The sequence below is a fragment of the Trypanosoma equiperdum genome (assembly GCF_001457755.1).
Source record: "Trypanosoma equiperdum strain OVI genome assembly, contig: ctg_636, whole genome shotgun sequence".
NCBI classification, from domain to species: Eukaryota; Euglenozoa; class Kinetoplastea; order Trypanosomatida; family Trypanosomatidae; genus Trypanosoma; species Trypanosoma equiperdum.
In genome coordinates this window covers 25,740-48,999 of record NW_027124572.1, presented here as the reverse complement: position 1 = coordinate 48,999, position 23,260 = coordinate 25,740, and the positions used below count along the sequence as shown (strand labels likewise).

The 23,260-nt window shown below is 46.1% G+C and overlaps 5 protein-coding genes and 1 pseudogene across 6 annotated transcripts; all 6 read left to right on the top strand.

Moving 5' to 3' along the window:
* Nucleotides 1-77: 77 nt before the first annotated feature.
* TEOVI_000293600 (glutaredoxin, putative) lies at nucleotides 78-365 on the top strand (the record flags this gene model as incomplete). Its single annotated transcript, XM_067225928.1, has 1 exon — nucleotides 78-365. The coding sequence occupies one exon, from the start codon at nucleotides 78-80 to the stop codon at nucleotides 363-365; it is 288 nt and encodes a 95-aa protein (XP_067082029.1).
* A 944-nt stretch (nucleotides 366-1,309) lies between these two features.
* Nucleotides 1,310-10,306, top strand: TEOVI_000293500 (Right handed beta helix region/Periplasmic copper-binding protein (NosD), putative; the record flags this gene model as incomplete). The annotated part of the gene is made up of 1 exon (XM_067225927.1): nucleotides 1,310-10,306. The coding sequence occupies one exon, from the start codon at nucleotides 1,310-1,312 to the stop codon at nucleotides 10,304-10,306; it is 8,997 nt and encodes a 2,998-aa protein (XP_067082028.1).
* A 1,831-nt stretch (nucleotides 10,307-12,137) lies between these two features.
* Nucleotides 12,138-13,535, top strand: TEOVI_000293400 (class I transcription factor A, subunit 1; the record flags this gene model as incomplete). Its single annotated transcript, XM_067225926.1, has 1 exon — nucleotides 12,138-13,535. One exon carries the CDS (start codon nucleotides 12,138-12,140, stop codon nucleotides 13,533-13,535), a length of 1,398 nt encoding a protein of 465 aa, XP_067082027.1.
* Nucleotides 13,536-14,438: 903 nt separating this feature from the next.
* On the top strand, nucleotides 14,439-16,976 carry TEOVI_000293300 (uncharacterized protein; the record flags this gene model as incomplete). The annotated part of the gene is made up of 1 exon (XM_067225925.1): nucleotides 14,439-16,976. One exon carries the CDS (start codon nucleotides 14,439-14,441, stop codon nucleotides 16,974-16,976), a length of 2,538 nt encoding a protein of 845 aa, XP_067082026.1.
* Nucleotides 16,977-17,631: 655 nt separating this feature from the next.
* TEOVI_000293200 (class I transcription factor A, subunit 3) lies at nucleotides 17,632-18,882 on the top strand (the record flags this gene model as incomplete). Its single annotated transcript, XM_067225924.1, has 1 exon — nucleotides 17,632-18,882. One exon carries the CDS (start codon nucleotides 17,632-17,634, stop codon nucleotides 18,880-18,882), a length of 1,251 nt encoding a protein of 416 aa, XP_067082025.1.
* Nucleotides 18,883-19,572: 690 nt separating this feature from the next.
* Nucleotides 19,573-22,155, top strand: TEOVI_000293100:pseudogene (annotated as a pseudogene). Its single transcript has one exon. A coding segment is annotated over exon 1 (2,583 nt).
* The last annotated feature ends 1,105 nt before the right edge of the window (nucleotides 22,156-23,260 follow it).

Genomic DNA, 23,260 nt, shown 5'->3' with positions numbered 1-23,260 from the left:
ATATATATATATATATATTTATTTATTTATCTTGTATTTTGTCCCCAACACGTGGTATCTGACTGATCAATTACATCATGCCCTCTATCGCTTCGATGATTAAAGGGAATAAAGTGGTTGTTTTCTCATGGGTCACTTGCCCCTACTGCGTCCGAGCAGAGAAGTTACTTCACGCACGCACTAAGGATATTACCGTACATTATGTGGATAAGATGAGCGAAGGAGAACAACTGCGCGGTGAGATTTACCAAGCATACAAACACGAAACGGTTCCCGCCATATTTATTAATGGAAATTTCATTGGCGGTTGCAGCGATTTGGAGGCCCTTGACAAAGAGGGAAAACTCGATGGTTTGCTGAGCTAAATTTGAGACAGTGAGGAGGATTTTTTTTAAAAAAAAAGAAGAGAAAAAAGAGAAAGGGGGGATTACGTGAATATATATGCGGTTGCAACCCTCTGATTAATATAGTGCCAAACGAGAGGTGTTTGCATATGTTGAGGGGGTAAACTACACACCCTTCCTTTATATACATCTCCTTCATCCTTCACTTGATCGCTTTCATTTTTTTTATATTTTTGTTCCTGCTTATATTAGGGGTTATAATGCATTATGCATGATGTGTTCTGCTCATTTCATACACGAGGGAAGGGAAAACGGAAACGGAAATGCAAGAACGGGAGAGAGTAGGAGCGAGTGAACTGACATCAATTCAATCGGGGGAAGTGTTTAAAAACACCTCACCGGTATAACTTCCCCTATTGATACGTTACGCACGATGCTATTTCTGTTGTTGAATACTCGCGCTCTGAAGATCGCCTTTTAGCACATGTGCCACATTTCCCCTCGGCTCGGTCTTCTTTCTTTCTTATATGTTTGCTTCTACTCTTTTTTCTTTGTGTTTCCTCCAAATTACAACTGTTGTTAGGGGCTGCGACACGGTTTCACGGTACACATATAAAGTTATATACGTAGACGCCTGCGTACATTTCACAATTGGATACAGACACACAAGTTTTGTTTGAACTAAGAGGAAGTTCGGTAGTATAGATTCGAAGAAAGAAAAAGGAATACCTACGTGAGTATATTGTATAAAGGAGGAAACGGGCAAGAGCTGTTGAAGTCAAATAATTCAAAGAGAGGACGTTTCCACACATACTTTTGAAAAGCGGCCGCAGTGCTGCATAAGTGCAGGAAGTAGAGTTGGAAAAAAAAAAGAACAATTCCGACACCAAAACAACATTGGGTGTGTGCAAGTACGGCTCAAAATCGCTATCACCACTTGAAACTGTGGTTTGAGTGAAAGGGACATGTTGTTAAACAATTTTATTGTTGAGGAACGTTACAGCGCATGGCAAAAGAAAAGGGTTCGAACAATCATCGTTAACAGCCGCTCACGGTTGGCTGCTCACCGCAGCATCACGGGAGCTTTGGCTATAGCGAAGCCGTACGAACGTATTGAGTTGGTGGGTGGTGAGTACTTCGAGTCGCTATTGATCAGTGCCCCTATTGAAATTGTGGCTGCGGACGGCGAGGAACCAGTTGTCTCCTCCCGTGGTTCCTGTATTACCATCACACGAGATGTTGAGGCGTATTTTGAACAGGTAACATTTGTGTCAAAATCAAGAAGTAAACTGGAGTCCGCAGTGGCTATTCTCAACGGAAGATCCGTTTTCTTCCGCTGCAACATGAACTCTGTTCTGATAGGTGGATGGGCGCGCCCGTATATTGAAAACTGCACAATTGCTGAGAGTCACAACGGTTATGGAGTACAAATTGGTGACAGCGCGGGTGCTGACATTTGGCAATCGGCAATCCATTCACACCAAATAGCATGTATGGAGATTGATACGAGGGGTATAGTTAACGTGCGTGATAATACAATTCATCAGTCATCTAATTTGGGGAACGCTGTCGTCGTCAAAGCAATTAATAGCATCGCGGACGAAACCACTCCGCCAGAGTTCCTTGCATGCCGTCGAGTAGTAGTGACAAAATGCCGCATTTACATCAGCCCTGACTCTTATGTTCCAAAAGACCGCGACATGAGCTCACTGGAAACTCCAACGCAACCGTGTAGTTGTGTGTTGATATCACGGGGTGCGTGCCCAACATTTTCCTTCAACGAACTGACCCAAGGAAACATCGGGTTTACATTCGATGGTGCTGGTTCTGCTGTGCTAGAGGGAAATTGCATATACAAGCAGAAGATATGTGGTATTCTTGCTATTGTGGATGACACTAACTTCTCTCCAGACTCAAAATCAAGGGGTCTACGCATTACCGGAGGTAATCGAATTGACCGCTGTTACGTCGGGATAGACGTGCATTGCTCCGCAAAAGCTGCAATGGCCGCGGGAGTAAGCCAACAAAACCTCATTCCGCTGGAACTGCCATCGAGTCGTAGGGCATTCACGTGGTTCAGGGGGAAGGATAGTGGCAAAGTTGTGGCTCCCCCTTCGGACAAGGATAATTTTGATGATAACCACACTTTTGTAGCACATGGTCAGCCAAAAACAATGAAGCAACTGACAAATGAACTGAGAGAGTTGGCCACTATGGTGTGTGCCGGGCATATTAAGCACTTTACTTCGGCCACTGTTGCAGACACACGTTACGGCGTTGCCACGAGCCTTAACCAACTGGGAGAACTCTTGGAAGAGATGTTAAACATCACAATTCCTCCACCTAACATTTCAGAACGTGCGGCTAAACTATTGGAGCTACGACGAACAGATGGAGTTGAGATTCGAGACACGAGGTTCTCCAGTTGTGGCCTCTGTGCTATTCGGTTCGGCAGCAGCTCCTATGGCGTAGTGGAAGATTGTAGTTTTGTTTCCTGCGGTGCAACGTGTATTGTGGTGTGTAGTGCGGCTCACCCTCTGATTATTGGATGTAGGTTTGAGCACGCAAAAGGTGTCGCCATTTACATGGACAACTTCGCCAACCCTCTTATCATGGGTAACGAAATCATAGGAAATGCGGAGAATGGCGTGGAATGGCGAAATATTTCTCGCGGAATCTTGATGGGAAATGCCATCGTCGGAAGTACTGTCAACGGTTTGTTATTGACCGGTGGGTGCAGTGCCATTGTTGCAGCTAATTCGATTCAATGCAATAACGCAGCGGGAGTAGAGGTAGCGGAGGGGAGTAAACCGTTTATTCTTCTTAACAAATTAATAGGAAATAGGACAGCACAAATCCTTTCCTCAGGATACTCAGCACCCGTTATTGCCCATAATAGAATTACCAGCGGTAGAAACATTGGTATACACTTTCTTTCGTGTAGCGGTGGCACCGCTTTGGATAATGCAATCGCCCAGAACGAGCGTGGTATTGTGGTAGAGTTGGGTGCAGATCCCTACGTGTATGATAACAAAATTATGAGCTCGAACCGTTATGGAGTAGTAGTAGAAAACAATGGCCTCGGAACATTTGTGGAAAATACAATCACGCAAAGTGGGATGTGCAACATTCTCATTAAGGAGGGTGGTTGCCCGGTGTTGCGCAAGAATTCCATCAAGTTCGCCAACTCTGGTGGTTTGGTGATCGTGAACGAAGGATCCGCCACTGTTGAATACAACACAATTTCCGGTAACCAGGTGGCTAATGTCATTTTACTGGACCGGTACACTGATCCCACACTTACAGGTAACACAATATCTGCCTCATGTAGTGGGGGTGGTATTCTCTGCGGGCGCATGTCCAGTGGAAAATTCAGCCGCAACATCATTACGGAGAACAAGCAATATGGTATCTGTATCATCGAGAAGGCGGAGCCCGATATCACCAAGAACGTCATTATGGGAGAACAAAATGGTATCATCGTCTCTGATGAGGGGCGCGGTTCGATTCGAGAAAATTCCATTCATTCCTGCGGCAACGCTGGTGTTCTCATACAAGCAAACGGTGATCCGTTTGTAGAAAACAACAAAATATGTCGCTCCGCGGGTTGTGGTTTGGTGGTGACGAGTGACGGGAAGGGGAAGGTTATTGGCAACGAGTTTTTCGAAAACGATGTGGGACTGCAGTGTGGCTCCAGTGCGGGAAACACAACGCTAGATGTTGATGAAAATTTCACAACGAAGAGCCCTGGAGCAGCCGTAGCACGGACACGTAGGTCCGCCCTGGTGAGCAAACGTTCATTTGCTGGCAAACGGCAGCATATTCAGTCAACATCTACCGCAAATCCACATGCCCTTGTGCGGTGCAACAAAATATACGGTAACACTACGTGTGGCGTGCTGTTGGAATGTGGGATCTCCGCTGTGTTGGAAGAGAATGAGATCTACTCCAACGTGGAGTTTGGCATCTTAGCGGATAGCAGGTACTGCGCGCGGCGCCTCCACGGAAAGCTGAAGGGTATTGTTTTTGAGGGTTTCAAGTTGCCGCGGTTACGGTCCACGGGTTTGGTAACTGTCATTCGTAACAATCGCATAATTGATCAACGCCACACCAACATTGCGTTTGTGGATTTCTCTGATGGTGATGCTGCAATTGTCCAAAATCAAATAAGCGGTGCTCCGGTGGGCATTTATGTAGGGAACAACTCTACAGTTAAAACAGTAGAGGGCAACGTCATTGAAAACTGTGATGACGGTGTGTACGCCGAAAGCGGGGGTTGCGGAAACTTTGTGGACAACACCATCCGCGACTGTACGGGAACTGGGGTATACGTGTCTGACGAAGCGAACCCACAATTTTGTGGCGGGAATGTAATCGAGCGATGCCGCATCAGTGGTGTATTTGTTGACGCTGGCGGTAAAGGTCTCTTTAAGGAAGCAAGTATACGCAACTGTGTTGTGGGTGTTGTGGCGTACACATCACCACCTCTCTGCCACGCGGCTGGGAGGGACACCGCGGGTAAACCTATTGTTACATCTTCACCAGCAGTCGAGCAGTGTGTAATTGAGCGAAATTATTTGCACGGAATTTTTCTTTGCACTGTTCTCAGTGGTCTTCCTCTTCGACAAGAATCGTGGGGTTCCGGTAAGGAATACACGAAATCTACGAAACTAATGACTAGCACGGAGACGCGTACTTTTCCAATTTTCCGAGGTAATACGATTCGAAATAATCGGCATTTTGGTGTGTGTCATGAGCTGTACTCTCTTGATGGGCGTTTGGAAGAATCAAGAGGAAGTGACTTCAGTGAAAGGACGGGGGGAACGTGTGCGGCGGATAGTTTTGGGGCGCATGTCGGACGCGCGTTTCAGAGGGGCACTACATCATCAAGAACACCTTCACCGAGGTCGTTACAATTTTCATACAGGGACGGGGTGAGCTCGTCTTCTGAGCAGGATGTGGAGTGGCACTTCCCTGAACGGATGCAACGGCAGGCAAGCTTTGTGGAAAATGACATCAGTAATTGCTCCATTGGTGTTGTTGTTGGCAGCAGTTGTAACCCCTTCCTGCTCAACAATAACATTCACAACAACGATTTTCTAGGTATATTGCTTCGGCGAGGTGCACAGGCGATGAGTTATGGGTGCAAAGTGCTCAACAACGGTTGGGTTGGGTTGTACGCCGCTCCACGTTCTTCTGGTGCCTTTACATCCGGCGAAATCCGAGGAAACAATGGTTTCTGCCGGCCTGACACCAAACCCACTGACACTCGGTGTTTCACAACTTTTTCCTTTACGGAGGCTGCTACCCCTTTACCACCTTCCTTCAAGACGTCCTACGATTTACGCAGCAGTATGTATGGGGATCTTTTGATGATGTTGAGCGACTACGGGGACACAGTCGCCAGCGCGCTGGTTATGCTTTGCGAAGTTGTGTCACTTTCATCAGCAAGCCTTTCCCTTGCAGGTACCGTCGTTCCATATGGCTCTCTTGACAGTTGTCACTCGCATAGCGGCGGCTCGCTGTTGGAGCAGTACGATCGAGCGTGGGCGGCAGATGGGGGCATTGGTGTATGGATTGCATTGGGAAGCATGACCGAAGTTTCTGATAGCGTGGTGGAGGGCAACCAGAATGTTGGTGTATTCTTCTCTCGCGGAGTAGAACACCAGCTGAAAAACATGTTAAATGGCGTTTTGACACGGGAATATGAGCTTCCGGAGGTTCCTGGAGCCGAGGTCATCACAGGTGGGCCAGCTGGGCCTGGCTCCACTCGCCCACGCTGGTTGCTGTTTACTTCTGAGAGTATTCGCGGCTGTTCAAATCTAGCATCGGCAGAACTAACGATGACGTGCAATGGTTTTGGGACGGAAGCGGGGAAAGAACCCAACCCAGCGGCCTCTCTCACCTCGGTGCGGACAGAGCTGGATGACTGGTGCGGTGAGCCACCATTGGTGCTTCCCCGACCGCCAATAGTGCGACGTAACCAAATCCTTAGAAACGGGTATGGAATAATTATTCATCTACACCAAACGCTCAGAGCAGAGGGGAAACAAGAAGTACAGGGAGTCGCTGATGAGGGTACCCCGCGTGCGAGCGGAAAGGACAAGCAAAAACGAAGAGGTTCCGTTGGTGGAAGGAGAGCGAGTATAGTAGGCGCAGCACCTTTACCTGGAATACGGCGAAGAAGGAATTCCATGTTTCGTAAAGGGAAAAAAGTTGAAGAAGAAACCCCACCCGCCACCCCTTCTGATGTGGTTAATCCATGGGCAGATGTACTACCACCGCACGCTCTTAGTGAAAAGTCGACGCCAGAGTTCACCATATGCGTGCAGGAAAACAGGATTTTCGAAAACTTCACCGTTGGTGTTGTCTGCCAGCACGTTTTGGAATTAATGTGTGGTCGTTTTGTAAAGACACGCCACGAAATCGGAGTTGCCGCTGACAGATACGATAGTGTGTGCGTCATGATTACTCTCAAGAATCAATCAGCATTGCCAGAGAAGCTGTTTACACTAGAAACTCAAGAGAGATTGGTGCACCATGCTCAGATAATGAAAAATGATATATACAAGAATGTGAGGGAACAGGTGCAGGTGACATCACGCTACGTTGCTGTCACTGGTGACAAGGAGCGAACCCTGCTACAGATCGATACTCTGCGACGACCATTTGCGTCTGTGTGCTCCTCTTGTGCACTCTTACGCATACCGCTGTTTACTTCACTAATTGGCGCCACGTCCCCTGGTTGCTTCTACCTTGAAAATAACACAATACACGACTGCTCGATGGGTATTCACCTAATCGGTGTACTGGGAGCAAAATCCACATGCTTGCGCCGGAACGTGTTTTATGACATTGCAGATATTTCGGTTCACGTTGAGGGTCATCTATCGTCAGCAACTATCGGATACGGCAATATATTTGAGAGGAACGGCATCAGTGTATTGGTCGCAATGCCTGAGGATGAGTGTACGGAAGAAGAAAGACAATGGCAACAATTCATAGGCGTAACGACACGCATTTGCGGTAATAAATTTTCCTCGCCTGTTAGTGTCTCACTAGCCTTCAGGGGGGGCGGCGGACCTGGTCCTGTTGTGGGAGGAAATAAGTTTGCGAATCATCAGTACGGCCGCGTTGTCTTCTTCTGCGATTCTTCTTCGGGGTCTACGATACGGGGAAACGTTTTTCAAAACAACTACGCGCCACTCATTGTTACAGGCACTGAGGGCCGCGAAGACGATGGAAAACGTACTATTATTGAAAACAATCTCTTCTCACAGAACTACATCGGACTACTTCTGTGCAACGGTGCTGCAGCGCAGGTTGCGCGTAACGTTTTTGAAGACAATTTTCGTTCTGGAATAGAAATTATCGGGAAGGGAACAAATCCCTTGGTGAAGCAATGCTTGTTCGTCATGACCAAGGATTTACTGTCACTCTCAGGTGCTAGAGAGCAATTTATCTATCCAAGCGACGGAGTTCTGCGCGTGGACGGTTGGCCTCAGTTTTCTGTCACTCTTTACCCAGACAACGTCATCACACACGGTGACGTTAGTAGGCGTTTATCTTCTGGCGTCCTTATCGAGTGCGAAAGCGGTGGGACGATTGAAAACTGCTTCTTCAAAGGAAACCAGATCGGTGTAGATTGCATTCGCGGTGCTTCTCTAGGAGTGGAAAACATCGTATACACTTCTGAATCTGAACTTCTCGGTCCTCGATTCCTCAATTGCTTGTTCCTACAGAACACGATTGCAGGGGTTTGGCTTCGCGGTGCGCACGCCGAAGTGGGGGTTCCTCAGAGTTTTAACGGCCGTCGGCGCCGTTCCCAAACGCACCCCAAGGCCTCAAGTTTCGATCATTGTTTTTTCATAAATAATACAGCAACCATGGACGAATACGGAGATGTTGTTGCCACGGATGATGGTTATGCCACATTTAGCAATAGTATGTTCACCGGTTGCATTCACGGTAAAAGAGGGTCAATGGGTTCATTTGAGCGCAACATTTTCTCCTGTGGTGGGAAGGTGGACACTGCGGTGATCCTGCACAGGGGAACGCGTATGGAAATGCGTGATAATACTATATCCGGGTACAGGAGATCCATTATTACGCACACGGGGGCGTGGGGACGGCTTGAGAAGAACTGGATCTTGGGTGCTTCGCGTTGTGTTATCTCAGCACCGTTCTGCAACACACTATTTACTGGGAACCGCATACTAGGAGCGAAGGAGTGTGGCGTCTTTGCCTATGGTGGCGTTTTCGTAAGTAATGAGATTATGAGATGCCAAACAGGCGTGGTTATACGCAATCCTGCAGAGTATAAGAATTATCACGTCATCCCTTCTGTCGACAAGGGAACTCACTCTTTGTTGTTCTCTGAGAACAAGGTCCACACCTGCGAAGTTTGTGGTATATTTGTTGCTGGCGGGGGGCGCGTAGAAGGGAACGTAGTCTCTAACAACAAAGTGAATATAACTGTCACTTGTGGAACAAAGGCTGCTCAGGGAAGCGATATCTGCCACATCTTTCAGAATGCGGTTTTTGACGGTGGGGTTGGTCTCCAACTAATGAACAGATCCGATGCCCTCGTCGAAGGTAACAATATTTTTGACAACAGCACATACGCAGTACTGATGAAAAAGGGTGCGAGAGGCAGACTAATGAACAACAACATATCTAGCCACCTCAATGAGGGCGCATTGGCTGTAGACGAGGGGAGTGAAACAAAGCTACTCTCAAACACGGTGCGAAACCAGTTTTCTCCCGTTTATAATAAGCTCCTGGGGCCGCAGCGCATGAGGGAAAGGCAAAATGCTGCCGATGTCTTGAAGACGGAGTTGCATGAGCTGGAGCAACGTGGGTCCGAATATGCAACAAAGTGTGCCGCGCTACAGGAGGAAATGCGAAGCGTATTCCATCGCTTAAGGGAAAGCTGCTGCGAAAGTGACGGTAGCAAGATGAATATTGGAACACTTCTTGGAAATTCGTTTCAGAAGGCATTATGTGCAGACGAGGACGAGAAGGACGCCCTTAAATTGCCTGCACTGGATGTCCGAACCCTTTCTACAGAGGATTCTACCGCTCCTAATGACAAAGAAAAATCTCCCACCACACCTTCCATGTTGTCATCAACAGTTCGTGCCAGCACTTCGTCAGTGAAGGATGGAGGAAACAAAGATTCTTATAATATCCACATCCATCTTGTGCATACCGCATATGACGAGAGTGAGTGCGAACAAGTGTGCAACGAGGTACAATCTGTTTTTGATTCGCTCTCACTTTCACTGCAACTACCGCTACGCGTCCTCACCACGACTAACTCCTCGGCATTTCCTGCAAACTGGCCCTCGAAGCAGCTCAAAATATTTGTCGTTGTGGTTGGTAACATTACTAATGATGATTCCCTTGAGGACGATGTCAAGCTGGTGCGTGCGCTTCGGTTCCCGAAGACCTTAGCGGGTAACGAAGAAATCCCTGAGGAGATGAGTGATGTTCTCATTATTTCCATCATATCGGAGGAGTTTCAGGAGCATGCAGACGTGCTGCGCACCACAACATCCGGGTTTCCTTTGGCTGTGCAACTCCAAGATCTGTTGTCCCACAGCAATCCCATGCACTACGTTTCAGGCGTTTCGGAATGCCTTGAGGAATTGCACCGAAGAGCAGAGTCATATCTCCTGAATGCTGCGAATTCAGATAAATCTGATGATTACTTCACCAATGACCCAGAAGAAGAACAGAGTTCCCGTTACTCAGCTGACACGCATGATGGTCACAAGACTGGTGCCTCTCCGAGGGGATCTGAGTGGCGGGGTACTTCGCCAATGCTGGAATCGAAGGAAGATGAATGGCAGCGCCTCCCGGTGTTTGGGGAAAAATTAAACGCGTATATGTCATTTGATTTAATTAGGAAGAAGGTGAGCCACTCAAATACATCCGTTCTGCTACCAAATGTTAGGTGAAAGTTGAAGAATGAATAGAAAGAAGTGTAGGATTGGGGAGGGGGAAAGTCGTAGAAAAGCAAAAACGATGAACAGTTGGTGTCTGCAATGCTTTACCAAATAAAAACTTAAGAGGAAGGAAAAAAAAAAGTTCGATTTGACGGATTCTCGCCTTGTGTGCTCGGAACAAAAATGGTCTTGTGTGCATTTTTTTGAAGTTCCTGTTTTCTCCCTCCTCATCCATCCCTTACTTTCCAAAACTTCCATTTCTGTTGCTGATGTTGTCCACCACGTTTTTTCTACTTCAAATTCGTCCAGTGTTCATCTTTGAAACCCTTTCTAACTTGCCTGATATCCCAGAGCTGTTCACTTTTCCATCCTTCCTTCTTTTTCAGCCAGTTTTTTTTCGCTTTTAATTTCTTGTTTTTTCCTTCTCTTTCTGAATGGGACAGCTGCTCTCCTTGGTTTTACTCTTATTATTATTATTATTCCTATTTTTTTATTTCTTTATTTTGTGTAGTCGATAACTGTGCTTCTGTATTCCTTCATTTGAGGTAAAGCGATGAGAAGGAGTGATGGGGAGTGGCGAATGTATTGGGTGAGATGGGTTCTTCCCACCACAGTAGCGGTAATTGTACCAATGGCGCTGGTAATTGTGAAGGCAGCAGTTGTGATAAGTTGACTACACAAATATTTATACATACTTATGTATATGAACTTATATTCCTCTTTTAGGTCCTCTCTCCATTTTTTTTTTTGATTCTACAAGTGTCTGTATTTTGTATGTTCCGGTAGATATTCTACGTTTTTTTCTTCTTGTCCTCTTTTTTTTTTTGTGCTTGCATTCTGACAAACGCGTGTATATATTTTACTTAAATGTCTTATCTTATCCCCGTTGAGCATGTGTTGTGTGTTTTCAAAGCGAATGGTGACAAGTGCTTCCTCCAGATGTGAAGACAGAGATTGAATAAGTGGGTTTGTGGATCCGAAACCGCAAAGAAAAGAAAAAAAGAAAAAAACAACGAAAGTTGAGGTTCGAAGGTTGAAGCGAAATGAAACGTGACGTAACATCAGCATTAACCACATTCAAATATTTCATACTCTTTTTCCTGTTTCTTCTTTTTCCCCTATTGTTCCTGCTGATGTTTTTTATCTCATTCAGAATGATGTGATGTACCATACAAGGAGGAGAGGTACTTTTTTGGAAGAAAAAAAAGAAATTAAATGCACAATAAAATCAGTGCCCTATGATGCCCGTGCACTGTTATTGTGCTTCCGAAAATATATACAACAATTTTCCCACATTTGTTCTTAATTTCTTTTCTGAGTTTGTGATCCATTATGATGAACGTCAAAAGCGCGCGTGTTAGGCGCATTACGCTGTATGTTAAGTGCTGCAATTGAGAGCGAGGTAATTGGAGAAAAGGGAGGCAAAAGGATATTAACGAATTATAGATGAGGGATAATAACATAAATAATAGGAGGGGAATCGCTTAGCGAGGGAGAGGACATCCTTTCGGTTGTTGGAAGATAGCGACTGCAGTACTTCACAGTTGTCGTGAGTGTTTATTTAGGTTGGTATCAAGCCTTTATTTCTTACTACTGCTGAAAATTCGTGAATACATACTGTTGTTTATCCCTTTGTTGGCGGCCGTGGGGGAGGGAAATAAACGCAAATCTGCTTTTTTTTCTTTCTTTTTTCTTTCTTTCCATCGTCACTTTCACAGAAGTACCGGCGTTACACAGCAACTTCACTCCCTTCAGTGAGGGGGGAGGAACAAAACAAAAAAAAAACTGGAGGAGGGAAAAGGAAAGGAGTACCAAACATACGCGTATTTGTTTCCACTTGTCGATGTCAAACGAAGTTGAATCTTCTGCAGCGGAACCTCCGGCACCCGACGAGGCCACTAATGTTGCTGGACACCGATATATTTTAATAAACAATATTCTTTGCAGAACTGAAACATCGGATGGAAGTTTCCGACCATCTGATGTTTTTGTTGGTTTGGATCCACCTCCAAGGGGGACCGCGACCCTTGGCAGTGCTGCAGAGGATAACTGCAACCATCTTAGCGTTGGCGAATTTGATCCCACAGCTTATGTGGACTCCATCTCAAAGGATTGCTCTATTTTCAACGTGTTTGGCGTGATGTCTGGTGGTGTCCTCGTGGACAGTGAAAGTCGCGGGTTTATTGACTTTACTGACGACATGATTTTCCGTCCCCCTCTTCCACCACCTGTTGAGGGAAATGACACCCACAATGAAGGTTCGAGAGATGGACAAATTCGTGCCGATGGAGTTGTTTCACTCGTGTCTTCCATATTCCCATTTAACGGGTTGGGGACAGTCGACACACCGCTTCCGTGGCCGCGTTCACTGCCGCGTCTGAGGTCTCAACGCATATCGTACCGTCTTGCAGCGAAGACGGTGCATCGGATGTTGAGTCGCTGCGTTGGAAATGTGAAATGCAACAAGGCGGTATTGGTGGTTCTCGAATCGTATCGCATCCACAGGAAACTGCATTCTCCACAGCTAACTTTTCTACCCAATGAGATTCCATTTAGGTTCCAGTGGCATGGAATGACTTTTCGCGTTAAGGATGGCGGTGCACCTAAAAGATTTGATGCGAACGGAAATAGAACCCATGAATACCGCAGTCCAATTGGCCGCATAAATCACATGATGGATGGAAAGACGGGCTCTGCTTATTCATCATTTCACGCCTTCACTGGTCTTCCTAAGATGGCCTTCAGGCGATACCGAGAGTCTGCCCGACGTGAAAGTAGGCATCGGTTAGAGAATCTAGCGGATGGATACTCGCGGCGATTGGAAATGCGCATCCAAAATATCGTCCACCCCATACGAGAGGAGATGCACATCGATGAAAACATTGAGGTGGTGTTCAGACGGAGAAGTGGTGTCCATCTCTGGAGTGCCTTTCAGCGGTATTTCACCATTCTGGGAGTTAGTCGCTGCACGTCATGCAATACGCCAAATTGCAATGCATGGTACCTGGATAATGATGATAAAGTGGACTACCCATCTGCTCTCCGCAAACTTGAGGAGGATCTGAAGTACCGCAGAACCTTCAACTTGTCTTCCAGTATCCTTGCTGATTCGTGGGATTGGCTTCTCGCTAAAGAACGGGGTCCACTTACTGAACGCATTAGAAAAATCATTAAATACGCCAGGCAGATTGATGCGGAAAATAAAAGAGAAGTTATCAATACAGATAAGGATCTAAGATAAATTACGACGGGAACAAAGAAAATAAGGAACGTATCACAGGGGGTCAGCGCTGACAAAATGAAAAAAAATGCAAGGTTGAGTTAGCACTCTGTACCATATTCTGTTTTTTTTTCTTATCAGTAGCTTCATCTTATCGACGGAGTTGACGATGCAAATAAAATCAGGATGTGAGATGGAGTTTATCAGCTGATGTACTTATCCACTGAATCAAAAAAAAAAAAGCACAATCTTTGTTACCGTCCAACAGTACTGAGTGGGAGATCTTTTTTGAATTCCTTTGCAGTGACGAATAAAAATCTGGTGTGTACCTTCGCATTTTGTCACCGTGATGCAAGCCGAATGGGCTTCACATTGGATTTCAAGTATTTGCATCGGGAAACGGTTTTCATCCCCCATTTCTCTTTACTTTAAGTTTCGATTGTTGTTTGTTTTTCTTTTATTTTCAAAGGTCTGTGCTCGGTCTCGTGTTTTGATTTATTCTCAACCCGTCGTAGTGTAAGCTGTTTTAGCTTTCTCTACTCATTGTAAGTTACTTACTTATTTGTCCCGAATACGTGTGCCAGTCGCTAGTTTTATCTCTCTCTCTCTCCTCACTTTGGTTCTCCCCTATCCTTACTTGCTCTTTTCCTGCCTGTTTTGATCATTCGGCTGATGAAGTGCTGTACTTTTCTTTCCCTTTATTTCCTTTTTCAATACACCTTGTGCAGGCACTACCGTTTCAACACCACTACAACGGAGAAAGTGTGACAGAGGAAAGTTTGTGGGCATTTGCTGAGTCAAAAAAAAACCAAAAAAAGAAAAAAAGAGAGGAATAACGGGGGAAGGGAAGGGATTCCATTACGCTTTGTGAGTTTATTTAGGTTCCACTCATTCACTAGTTTATTCTTTACCGTGTATAATAGGATGCTGAAGCAATGTCTGCTTCAACGTTGTCTCGTACAGTATCGCTCTCTGATGTCCGTGGCAGATAAGCTGAATGGAATGCTCGACACGCGTCAGGGAAAGGGATTCACTCCACGGGAAACACTTAAAAATCACCTACGCTCAGAGGTTATGCCGCTTCTCAAAGGTACAAAGTTAGATAGACGTCATGACAGTATAACGTTCCGTCGGTCAATGAGTCAACTTGTTCGTGACGCCGCATTTGCAGCTGTTGTGGTCCACGCGAATCCAACAGGCGCGTTCGTTACTTCCCTCACGGAGTGTATTAAACACGACCACGAGCGGATGCGATTTATTTCGTACATGACATCCGCTCAGTCTAGTCGCGTCATTGCCCACCTGTGTAAAGCGGGTGTACGAGACAGCGCAGCGTTATCACCATTGATCTCGCGCCTAGACTTCAACGAGCTGAAGGAGATTAGCCGAGCCATGTTTGCCCTAGTGGAAGAGGGCAAGTGCAACGAAGTTATTTTCCTTATCGTGCCCATGTATTGCGGGGAAAAATGGACACTCACTTATGATGCCGGGAAAGGGCACACAAATACAGAAAATAGGAACTGCAACGTATTTGAGGCAGTTCGCGTCTTGCGCGTGTTATCAAAAGCCGTTCGTAGTGTGGTAGAACGGCGGCGTACCGACCTTGAGGCGCAGGGTTCCTTGAGTCCACTTCCAATCGAAAGTATTCAACGCTTACGCACAAGCCTCGCCAACTTTATAATTGAGAATACTCAGGTTCTTCGTGGTGCACATTGGATTAATTTCACCCGAGCCATGATGCACTTTCCGCAAGAATTTAAGCTGGTGAAGTATCTGGAAGACTACTCACCGGTTGTTCGGGCTGTTGAGGCGTTACAATTACCTAATCGAGGAGCTGGACAACAACTGATTGACACGATTGACACAACAGACCTGGCGGCGCTGGGAATGTCACGACTCTTTGAACCGGTTAAACACATGAAACGACCTCAGCAAAGCAGTGAAAGTGGCATGAGTGAAGGACCCCGAGGAAGTATTCTGGACGTTCCTCCAAGCGAGCTGTCGAAAATCATCCCTATCATCGAGCACCTGCCGAGCTCAAAGAGCATTCAGCAGTTGCGTCTTCAGTTTGTTGTCGATACTGTTGTGAAACGCTTGGAGTTTATGAATTTTGCCGATGTTGTGCACTTTCTTCATGTCTTGCGAAATATTGAGGGTTCTGCACAGTTTTCTACCTCGTTGGATGCGGCTGTAAATGTGGCGAGTAAGCGGCTACTTGAAGCTGGACCTGATTGCGATGTTAGTTCCGCACCATACCGCATTCCCTATGCCCGCCTTGTGCAACTGGCGACACTTCTTAGTGCCTTTCGGGTGAAGAGCTGCGTTGGTTTCGTAACTTACCTTTCCTACCTGGCACCGACACTGCGCTCTCTGAGGGTGGATGATGCAACCGCCTTCATGTGTGCGTTAGCAACGATCGCCCCTAAGGACGGTCAGGAACTTTGCGCCAATGTGGGAAAGGAAATTCTTGATAGGGTAGGCGTTGATTCGGAGCGAGGGGGCAACGCTGGTTTGTTCATGACCTTCCCTATATCATGTGTGAAGCTACTCCGGGCTGTTGTAATTCTGAATACTGTGCCTTCGTCTAACTTTGTATCGCTTATGTTCGGTGATACCGAAGGGCGAACACAGTTTTCTGAGGAATTTTGTGTTGAAGAAACCTCCGTGCTCTTCGATGTATCCCGCTCGCTATACCACTTCTCACGCATGAGGCCGGGGGATATGGCGTGGAACGAAACGCTGTGGTCAAAAGGTGTGATGGGCTTTCTTTTGCCTCTACTTCATTACCTCTCCTCCGTATGGCGTGATGGGTTAGTGTCGCCAGCTGGCAAGTCCCCTCGAGTAACATATATTCCTATTGCGTGGCGTAGTGCCGCCGAAACAATTTTTCCCTTTGTCGACGTAAATCTTGATGTTATCTCGTTAAAAACGATGCAAGCACGCCTGGAAGAAGTATATCCATCCTGCCGCGATATCATTCTAATGGCAGTAGACGTAGCGGATGCCCAAATGCGGATACGCGAAGGTGACGCCGTCGCGGGTGAGCCAATCGCCTACTCATCTAATGCATTTATTCATTTGGTGTATTTTTTACTCATGGTTGAGCATATGATTTATCACGCGACATGGCAAGCCGAGATGGGGGGAAACACAGAAGACGGGGCGACCTTGAGGGAAAAGATGCAAGAATTGAAAGGAAACTACAACACACTCATTTCCACGAGTTCCATCGGCAAAACAGGGGCACAATGTGGAGGAACAACGGCTTTATCCCTCCTGGAAAAGGCTTTCGTACAAGACGGAGAAGACGGAGGGAAATCCCCATTTTGCCTTAGTCGCAGTGAAGTGCTCGAAATAACTACCAACCTTCCATTTGCTCTCACACTAGTGGTGAATCAGGGTCCTGTCAACGAACTGTTCTGTGAACGTGCAGTATCGATTATGGTGAATGTTGACGACTAAGGGCTGGAATTACATCATGATTCCTTACTGATAGCAGGAGAAAACATCGAAACATGGAATTGCAAGAGTGAAAAGTAAGAAGGGGTGGTTGTGACGACTCTATAACTGAGGGTAAACAAAGGCGTGGCCTGTTGTGTCTTTGGTCGATAAGCCGTGTGTCATGTACGGTTCCGTAACTGACCTGAGGATTACATGGGCCCGCTCAGAGTCAAGAGGAGCAAAAACGGGTACTTCACCATCAATGCCTGCGCGTTACCGCAGACGTTTCAAACTAAATCGACTACGACACCGGGGGGGAGGTGTGCCAGGGAAGCTAAATACGTTTATGTTTTTGTAACAGCAAGCCTATTTCTTGCCAGATTGGTCTTTACAATATTGAAAGCCTAGTGTGCTCGTTCTACCACCTTCACAAGATGCGCCTTTCGACACCTGAAGTTACTAGCAGTATCGTCAGTGCGCGTACCGTTTTTTTTTAAATTTTGCACTATACTTGTTGGTTGTGTTTTGTAGGTTGCCAACTCCCTCCTGCTCACTATTTTTAATGTATCACCAATCTCCATTTTCATTACATATGTAGGCGAGAACGAGCTGCATTGGGGGTGCAGAGTGTCGAAAAGGAGACGAGAGCGCTGAGAATAGTAAGATATATATCACTATGTCACATCGAATAAGTTCAACTAACAACCCCTTCAGCGAGCGGGATTTTAACCTCTTGAAATCTGGTGCTCTTGAGAAGTCACGGTCTGTGGTTTCTAGACGTGAGCAGGTATGGGATAACATTGTTGATGTTGGTGAGGGAGTGAAGGCAAATGATGTGGAGGAGCTGATGGCGCGGCTAGAGCAACACGGTCTACGGCGAGTGCTTGCCGAAAACGAAGGGGGAACTGGTGCCCTTCATGCGGCGGATGGCGCACACGGAACCGAAAATTGTGATACCTCAACAGAAGACATTGATGAGGACGATAGTTGCGAAAAACGAGCACCATACTACTACATGTGTGTCCCGTGTGAATTGTCATTAACTGAAATTTCCACCAAACCAGCAACCATGAGGATGTTGCAAGATGCCCATTATCACTTCTCGTCCGCTGAGCATCGATGTATTGCATCGTGGATGGGTGTGGTTGATATTGAGAAGACACTTGCTGTCACATCACGGCTAGAAGTTGGGGGGTACATTAGAATTTTTGTTAATGGTATTCCTTTTCTTATATCGGCCCGTCCGGGAGGCGGAGGTATGTTCTATCCACTTCCCCACGAAACAGTGGAGGCACGGGAACAATCGGGACGAAACGCAGAACCCAGCAAGGGAACTGCAGTTCGAAAGGAAATTTGGTACAGACCCCTACAAAGCGTATTTACAAGGTGTAAACAAATCCTCTACACTGCCGCTTCGCGTCAGAAGTTGCGTGGAGAGAGCAGTCCATTCCGTGCCCAAAGGCGCAACGGTATTGTGCTGCTGCACATCCCAATGAAAACGTACGAGCGGGAGAGTTTTATTCGAGGGCCGTCGGTGCCAGCCCTCTTTGAGGTACAAAGGGAGCGAGTGTCGAATAAGAAAAGGAGACACAAAGATAACGGAACCCGGACTTGTTATGTGATGCGCGAGAGACCAATAGCAGCCTGGGAGGACGAGGATGACTCAACGGATGCGATAAGTAAAGTTACTGTGAAGGAGGAGGGCGTGTACCGCCTTGTATTGCTTTGTTCAGATGATGTCAGAAGGTCTATGAGACAAGCAGAGGAAGAGGAACACGAACCGGAAACGCGGGTGTCGGGTGAGGTGACTCATCCTCTTACGGTGGAGGCCTTACAAATGATTGGAGGGACAACCAGAGAAGAAAGCAACCAGTCGGACGGCAAATCTCTGAGCTACGATTCGAGTTCTTGGAGCCGAAAAACATAAAACAAAAAAATGCATTTATGGGACCGTTAAGAGGGGGATGCACGACGGCGCATATCACTGTTCTGGTTCTCTTCTTTTTCTTTTGTAACTTTTCTTTTTGTAGTTTCTCGCTTCTGTTACTTTTACTTTCCCGTTATTGTTGTTCGTCGGTTAATATCAATGTAATTGGGGAATCGGCTCTATATGGCAATAATGGACGGTGCGCCATATCAAAAAAAAAAAACTGTGAGCCTTGTAAGATAATATGTGGTGAGGGGAAGTGAGTGGAGCTCCACATTTTAGAGCGCGAGCCGCGCTCGTAACGATCCTCGTTTTAAAAAAAAAATTTTGAGCCCTTTAGTGGTCAAACGCGGGTCGTGTCTTCCTTACGGCTTCGTCTAATACCGTGTCTCCCTTCAACGCAAAAAAAAAATATATATATATAGCGCTACCCGCTTACTTCTTTCTCTCCCCCTTTTTTTTTCCTTTCATCTCTCTGGTTGTGCTGAAGCACATACACGCAAACGTACACAGGAAGGGGTGTTCGAGTAGTCAAAAAAAAAAAATTACATCTGGAACTAGGCACAAACGTGCGTAGTGTTTTTTTTTTTGTGTAAGGTAATTTGAAAGAGGAGGGGGGGGGAAAAGGCAACAGAAAAGGGGGAAAAGAGAGACAGGTGTAACTATACCAGTCTACCAACGCCCCTCAGTATGCCGGAAAAACCTGGTTCACATTCCATGATAAATTCATGTAATGCCCGCGTTGTCTCTACGCCTTTTGGAATCAATGGCTTAGAGTGCTACGACGGAAACTTAAGTGTCAATCACCCCCGTGTGTTAAATTCTGCTACTTCCAGAAATGAAACTGCAGTGGGAGGAGCACTTGGGATTCGTAACTTATGCAACCGAAACAAAGAGGAGATGGATTTTGATAAACCAATTGTCTTAGCTTCTCTACATCACAAGGGTAGACTAGTGGTGTGGGATGCGGACACAATGGATGTATTGGGAACATGTGATCACAGCGGCGCATCGGTGATTGAATGTGTGATTACCCCAACTTATATTTATGTGCGCGTAGAAAACGAGGGGTGTCTTGAGGACAAGGAAGCAAGTATTTTTATTTGGCACACGAAGTCGCTTAAATTGTGCGACCGTGTTGTGGCCCACGATGGTCGTGTGACATCGTTTGCGGTGAGTGATGAAAGTGACGCCTGCTTCGCAACTGCTGGAGTGGATCAAATGGTGCACCTCTGGGATTTGGCGAAGGACCACATGATACCCGTACAAAAAATTGCACTTAAAAGCAGTGTGACGGTTTCACTTTACTATGCAGGCAAAATCTTTGCCAGTTACGCAGGCTCTCCGATGGTTGTGTGGGATGCGGTCTCTGGGAAGGAAGTTTTTCGTACAAAGGAGGAAAGTGGGAGAATAACCCTTGTTCGTTGGATAAACGATCCTCAGCGCGTTAAGAGCAAACGTCGGGTAGCGCAGGATCTCTCTATTATTGTTGGTTTCAACGACGGGTTTATTAAGGAATGGTCGGTTCACACGGCACATTCTTCCTCCTCCTCCTCCAGTTCCAGCGTTTCTCTGGCCTTGAAGTGGGCTCATAAAGTTCATCGTTCTCAAATTGACGATATCTGCGGAGATGATGAGGTTGTACTAAGTTGCAGCGCACTCGATGGCGCATTTCTGCTTCTTCCTTCGACAGGAAATGCGGCATCGCTCTTTTCTTACGGTGCGCGTATAGGACTACTTGATACGTGTTCGAAACTTGCCATCGTTGGAGCAGAGGACGGTTCTGTCGCTGTGTTTTCCTACGCCGAGTTTTACATGGGGAGAAGTGTCCCGGGTAAGTTATCAGTATTTCGTCCTCACGTTGGTAGTGTTACAGGCATGTTCCTCCAGCTGCAAAGGGATCAGAAGTGGGACAGGCTCATGTGCAGTTCAGCTGACGGAAAGCTGTTGTTCTTGGATTACAGCAAGAGTCGCTGTGGGTCGTGGATTGAAAGGGTGAAATCTCAAACTGTGGACTTCATTCCCCGCACTGGTGGCATTATTGTTCCACAAAAAGACGGAAAGGTTAGCATAGTGAATCGAGACACTTTAGCATTCAGCTCTAAACAACCATCGCTGAAGCTGTCCAAGTCAGTTATTACAGTCCGGTGGGCTGATGCGTATAACAAGCTACTTTTGGGATACGAAACGGGGGAAATTGCGGTGTATGAATGTCGAATAGACAACAATAACATCGTATCTTTCTTCAAACTGGAAGAGCGAGGGTTGTCGCCGTATTTTGTTCCACTTATTGCCCTTAGTGAGCCTTCCTCGCACCTGGCAGTGGCATGTTTTAGGAAGGAGACGCTGCATGAGGGTGGTTTCTTAGTCATTGATGTGGAGCATGCCGACATCACTTTCCCCTTGCAGTACCTACAACGATCATATGCCATCCGCTGCAGCATAATCCCTCTGAAGGATATGGAGGATTGCGATTACACTGTTATTTTGTTACTTAGAGATGGCAGTATCCTTCAGTACTTGGGAGATGCAGAGGAAAGAGTCGATGCCGTACTTACGAGGACCATATCTAATTCTCAACTCCCCAATGTGCGCTCGATGGAACTGACAGGTTTGAGCATTTTCCCCTCTCAATATGTTCTTTCGGTGGAGCAAACGACGACAGACGCACCAAAAATCACTCTCATATACGCGGAGGGACCTCATCTGAAGAGGGCAACATTTAGTGCAACTGCAGCGGGATCTGTGGAGGTGATAGATTTTGCCGAGAAGGGAGCGAACGCTTCTCAACAAACAGAAGAAAAAAAGCTTGGAGACGTGGTTTGCCTGACGGGTATTTTTCAGGGTGACTTGGGCCTGGCTGTGGTTCGAGATTCCCCATTTGTTGACCTTGTCAGTCCAGGAGGTGAATATTTGTACCGCATTTGGTACGGTGGAGATGTCCTCAACTACGACATGGAAGGTCGACGCCGGAGACAACTTAGTTTCCCCTTTGATCCTGCCATTCTTAATGAAAAAAAGAGTCTTGCAATGAATTCATCCTGCAGTGCTTGTTGTGTTTCCTTCTGTGCGGAACGGCGATATCTTGCCATTGGTTACCGTGATGGTACGGTGCAACTCTTTGATACAACGCAGCATGTCATATTTGCTCGCTTCATGGCTCACACGGCAACAGTCACCTCCATATGGGCCTTCCCCCACGCCATGGTTTCTTTTTCTGTAGATGGAAGCTGTTACGTGGGAAGGGTGACCCGTCGTGTGTTGTTTGGTTAGTTTGTTTTTTTTTCTTTTTCTTTTTTTCTTTTTTCTTTTTATTTTATTTTCTTTTTTCTTTCTTTTTTGAGTCCAACTAAGTTTCTATCTGTTGTCTCTCTATAACCCTCATAGAACCCAAACAAACGCACTAGTGGAGCGTTGTTGACCAAAAGATGTTGGAGGGCAACTGAAAAAAAAAAAAAGAAAGTGTTTGTGTATGTGTTTCGCTGGTTAATCTTAAAGACGACTTTTGCCGTTTGACTGTCCCCTTTATCCCGCGTATGTACCGTCAGAAAACGAGAAGAGGGATATGATGAAAGAAAAATGCATTAATATTTGTTAATGTAATTCAACAGGACAAACCACCGCTAATGGCCTGAAGATCAGTGTCATTTCCTACTGCCAGCATGGAAGGGTTTCTGATGGTTGCTAGTGAACAGCAGTAGAAGTGAAGGGGTGCCCGAAAAAAAAAAAATGGTTACAAGGGAGAAAATGGCTATCAAAGGTCATGTACTAATGATTTTTTTTTAAAAAAAGAAGAAAAATGAGAAAAAGGTGGGGAAGGGGAGGCAACAACGATAGAACATTTAATAATGGTCCCTCCTCTGATATTAGTTGGATGATAGATGTCGGTGCGAGTGTGCCATCCATTTTTTTTGTTCTTTTCATTACATTAATAATCCAAGGTGTGGAGTGGTGGTGACTCCCACCCACTCCTCTTCGTTTGCTGTCTTTCCTCCCTTTTGTCTTTTTTTTTAAAAAAAAAAAAAGCTATTGCACCGCGCTGCGTAAAAGGGGGAAAAAACGACCCAGAAGTTAAAAAAAAACAAAACAGACGTTTATAACCGCAAATACAAAAGCTATGGCAAGTTCAAGTGGGGTGTTGCTGAACCGAGTTGGCCGACTGGGGTGTGTTTTCCTTTTCTTTTCTTTTTTGTTTTTCATGTCACAATTGTGTAAACGTACAGTTATTGTTGAGGCACCTCCCCTCTGTGTGCTCAATTTCTTTTTTAAATCATGACGGCGGTGGTGATGATGATTCCAATGAGAAAGGGAGAATGAAGGGGTGAAGAGAAGCAAACAAATATGTTTTTTTTTCTTTTCTGCATTGAAAACGTAACGG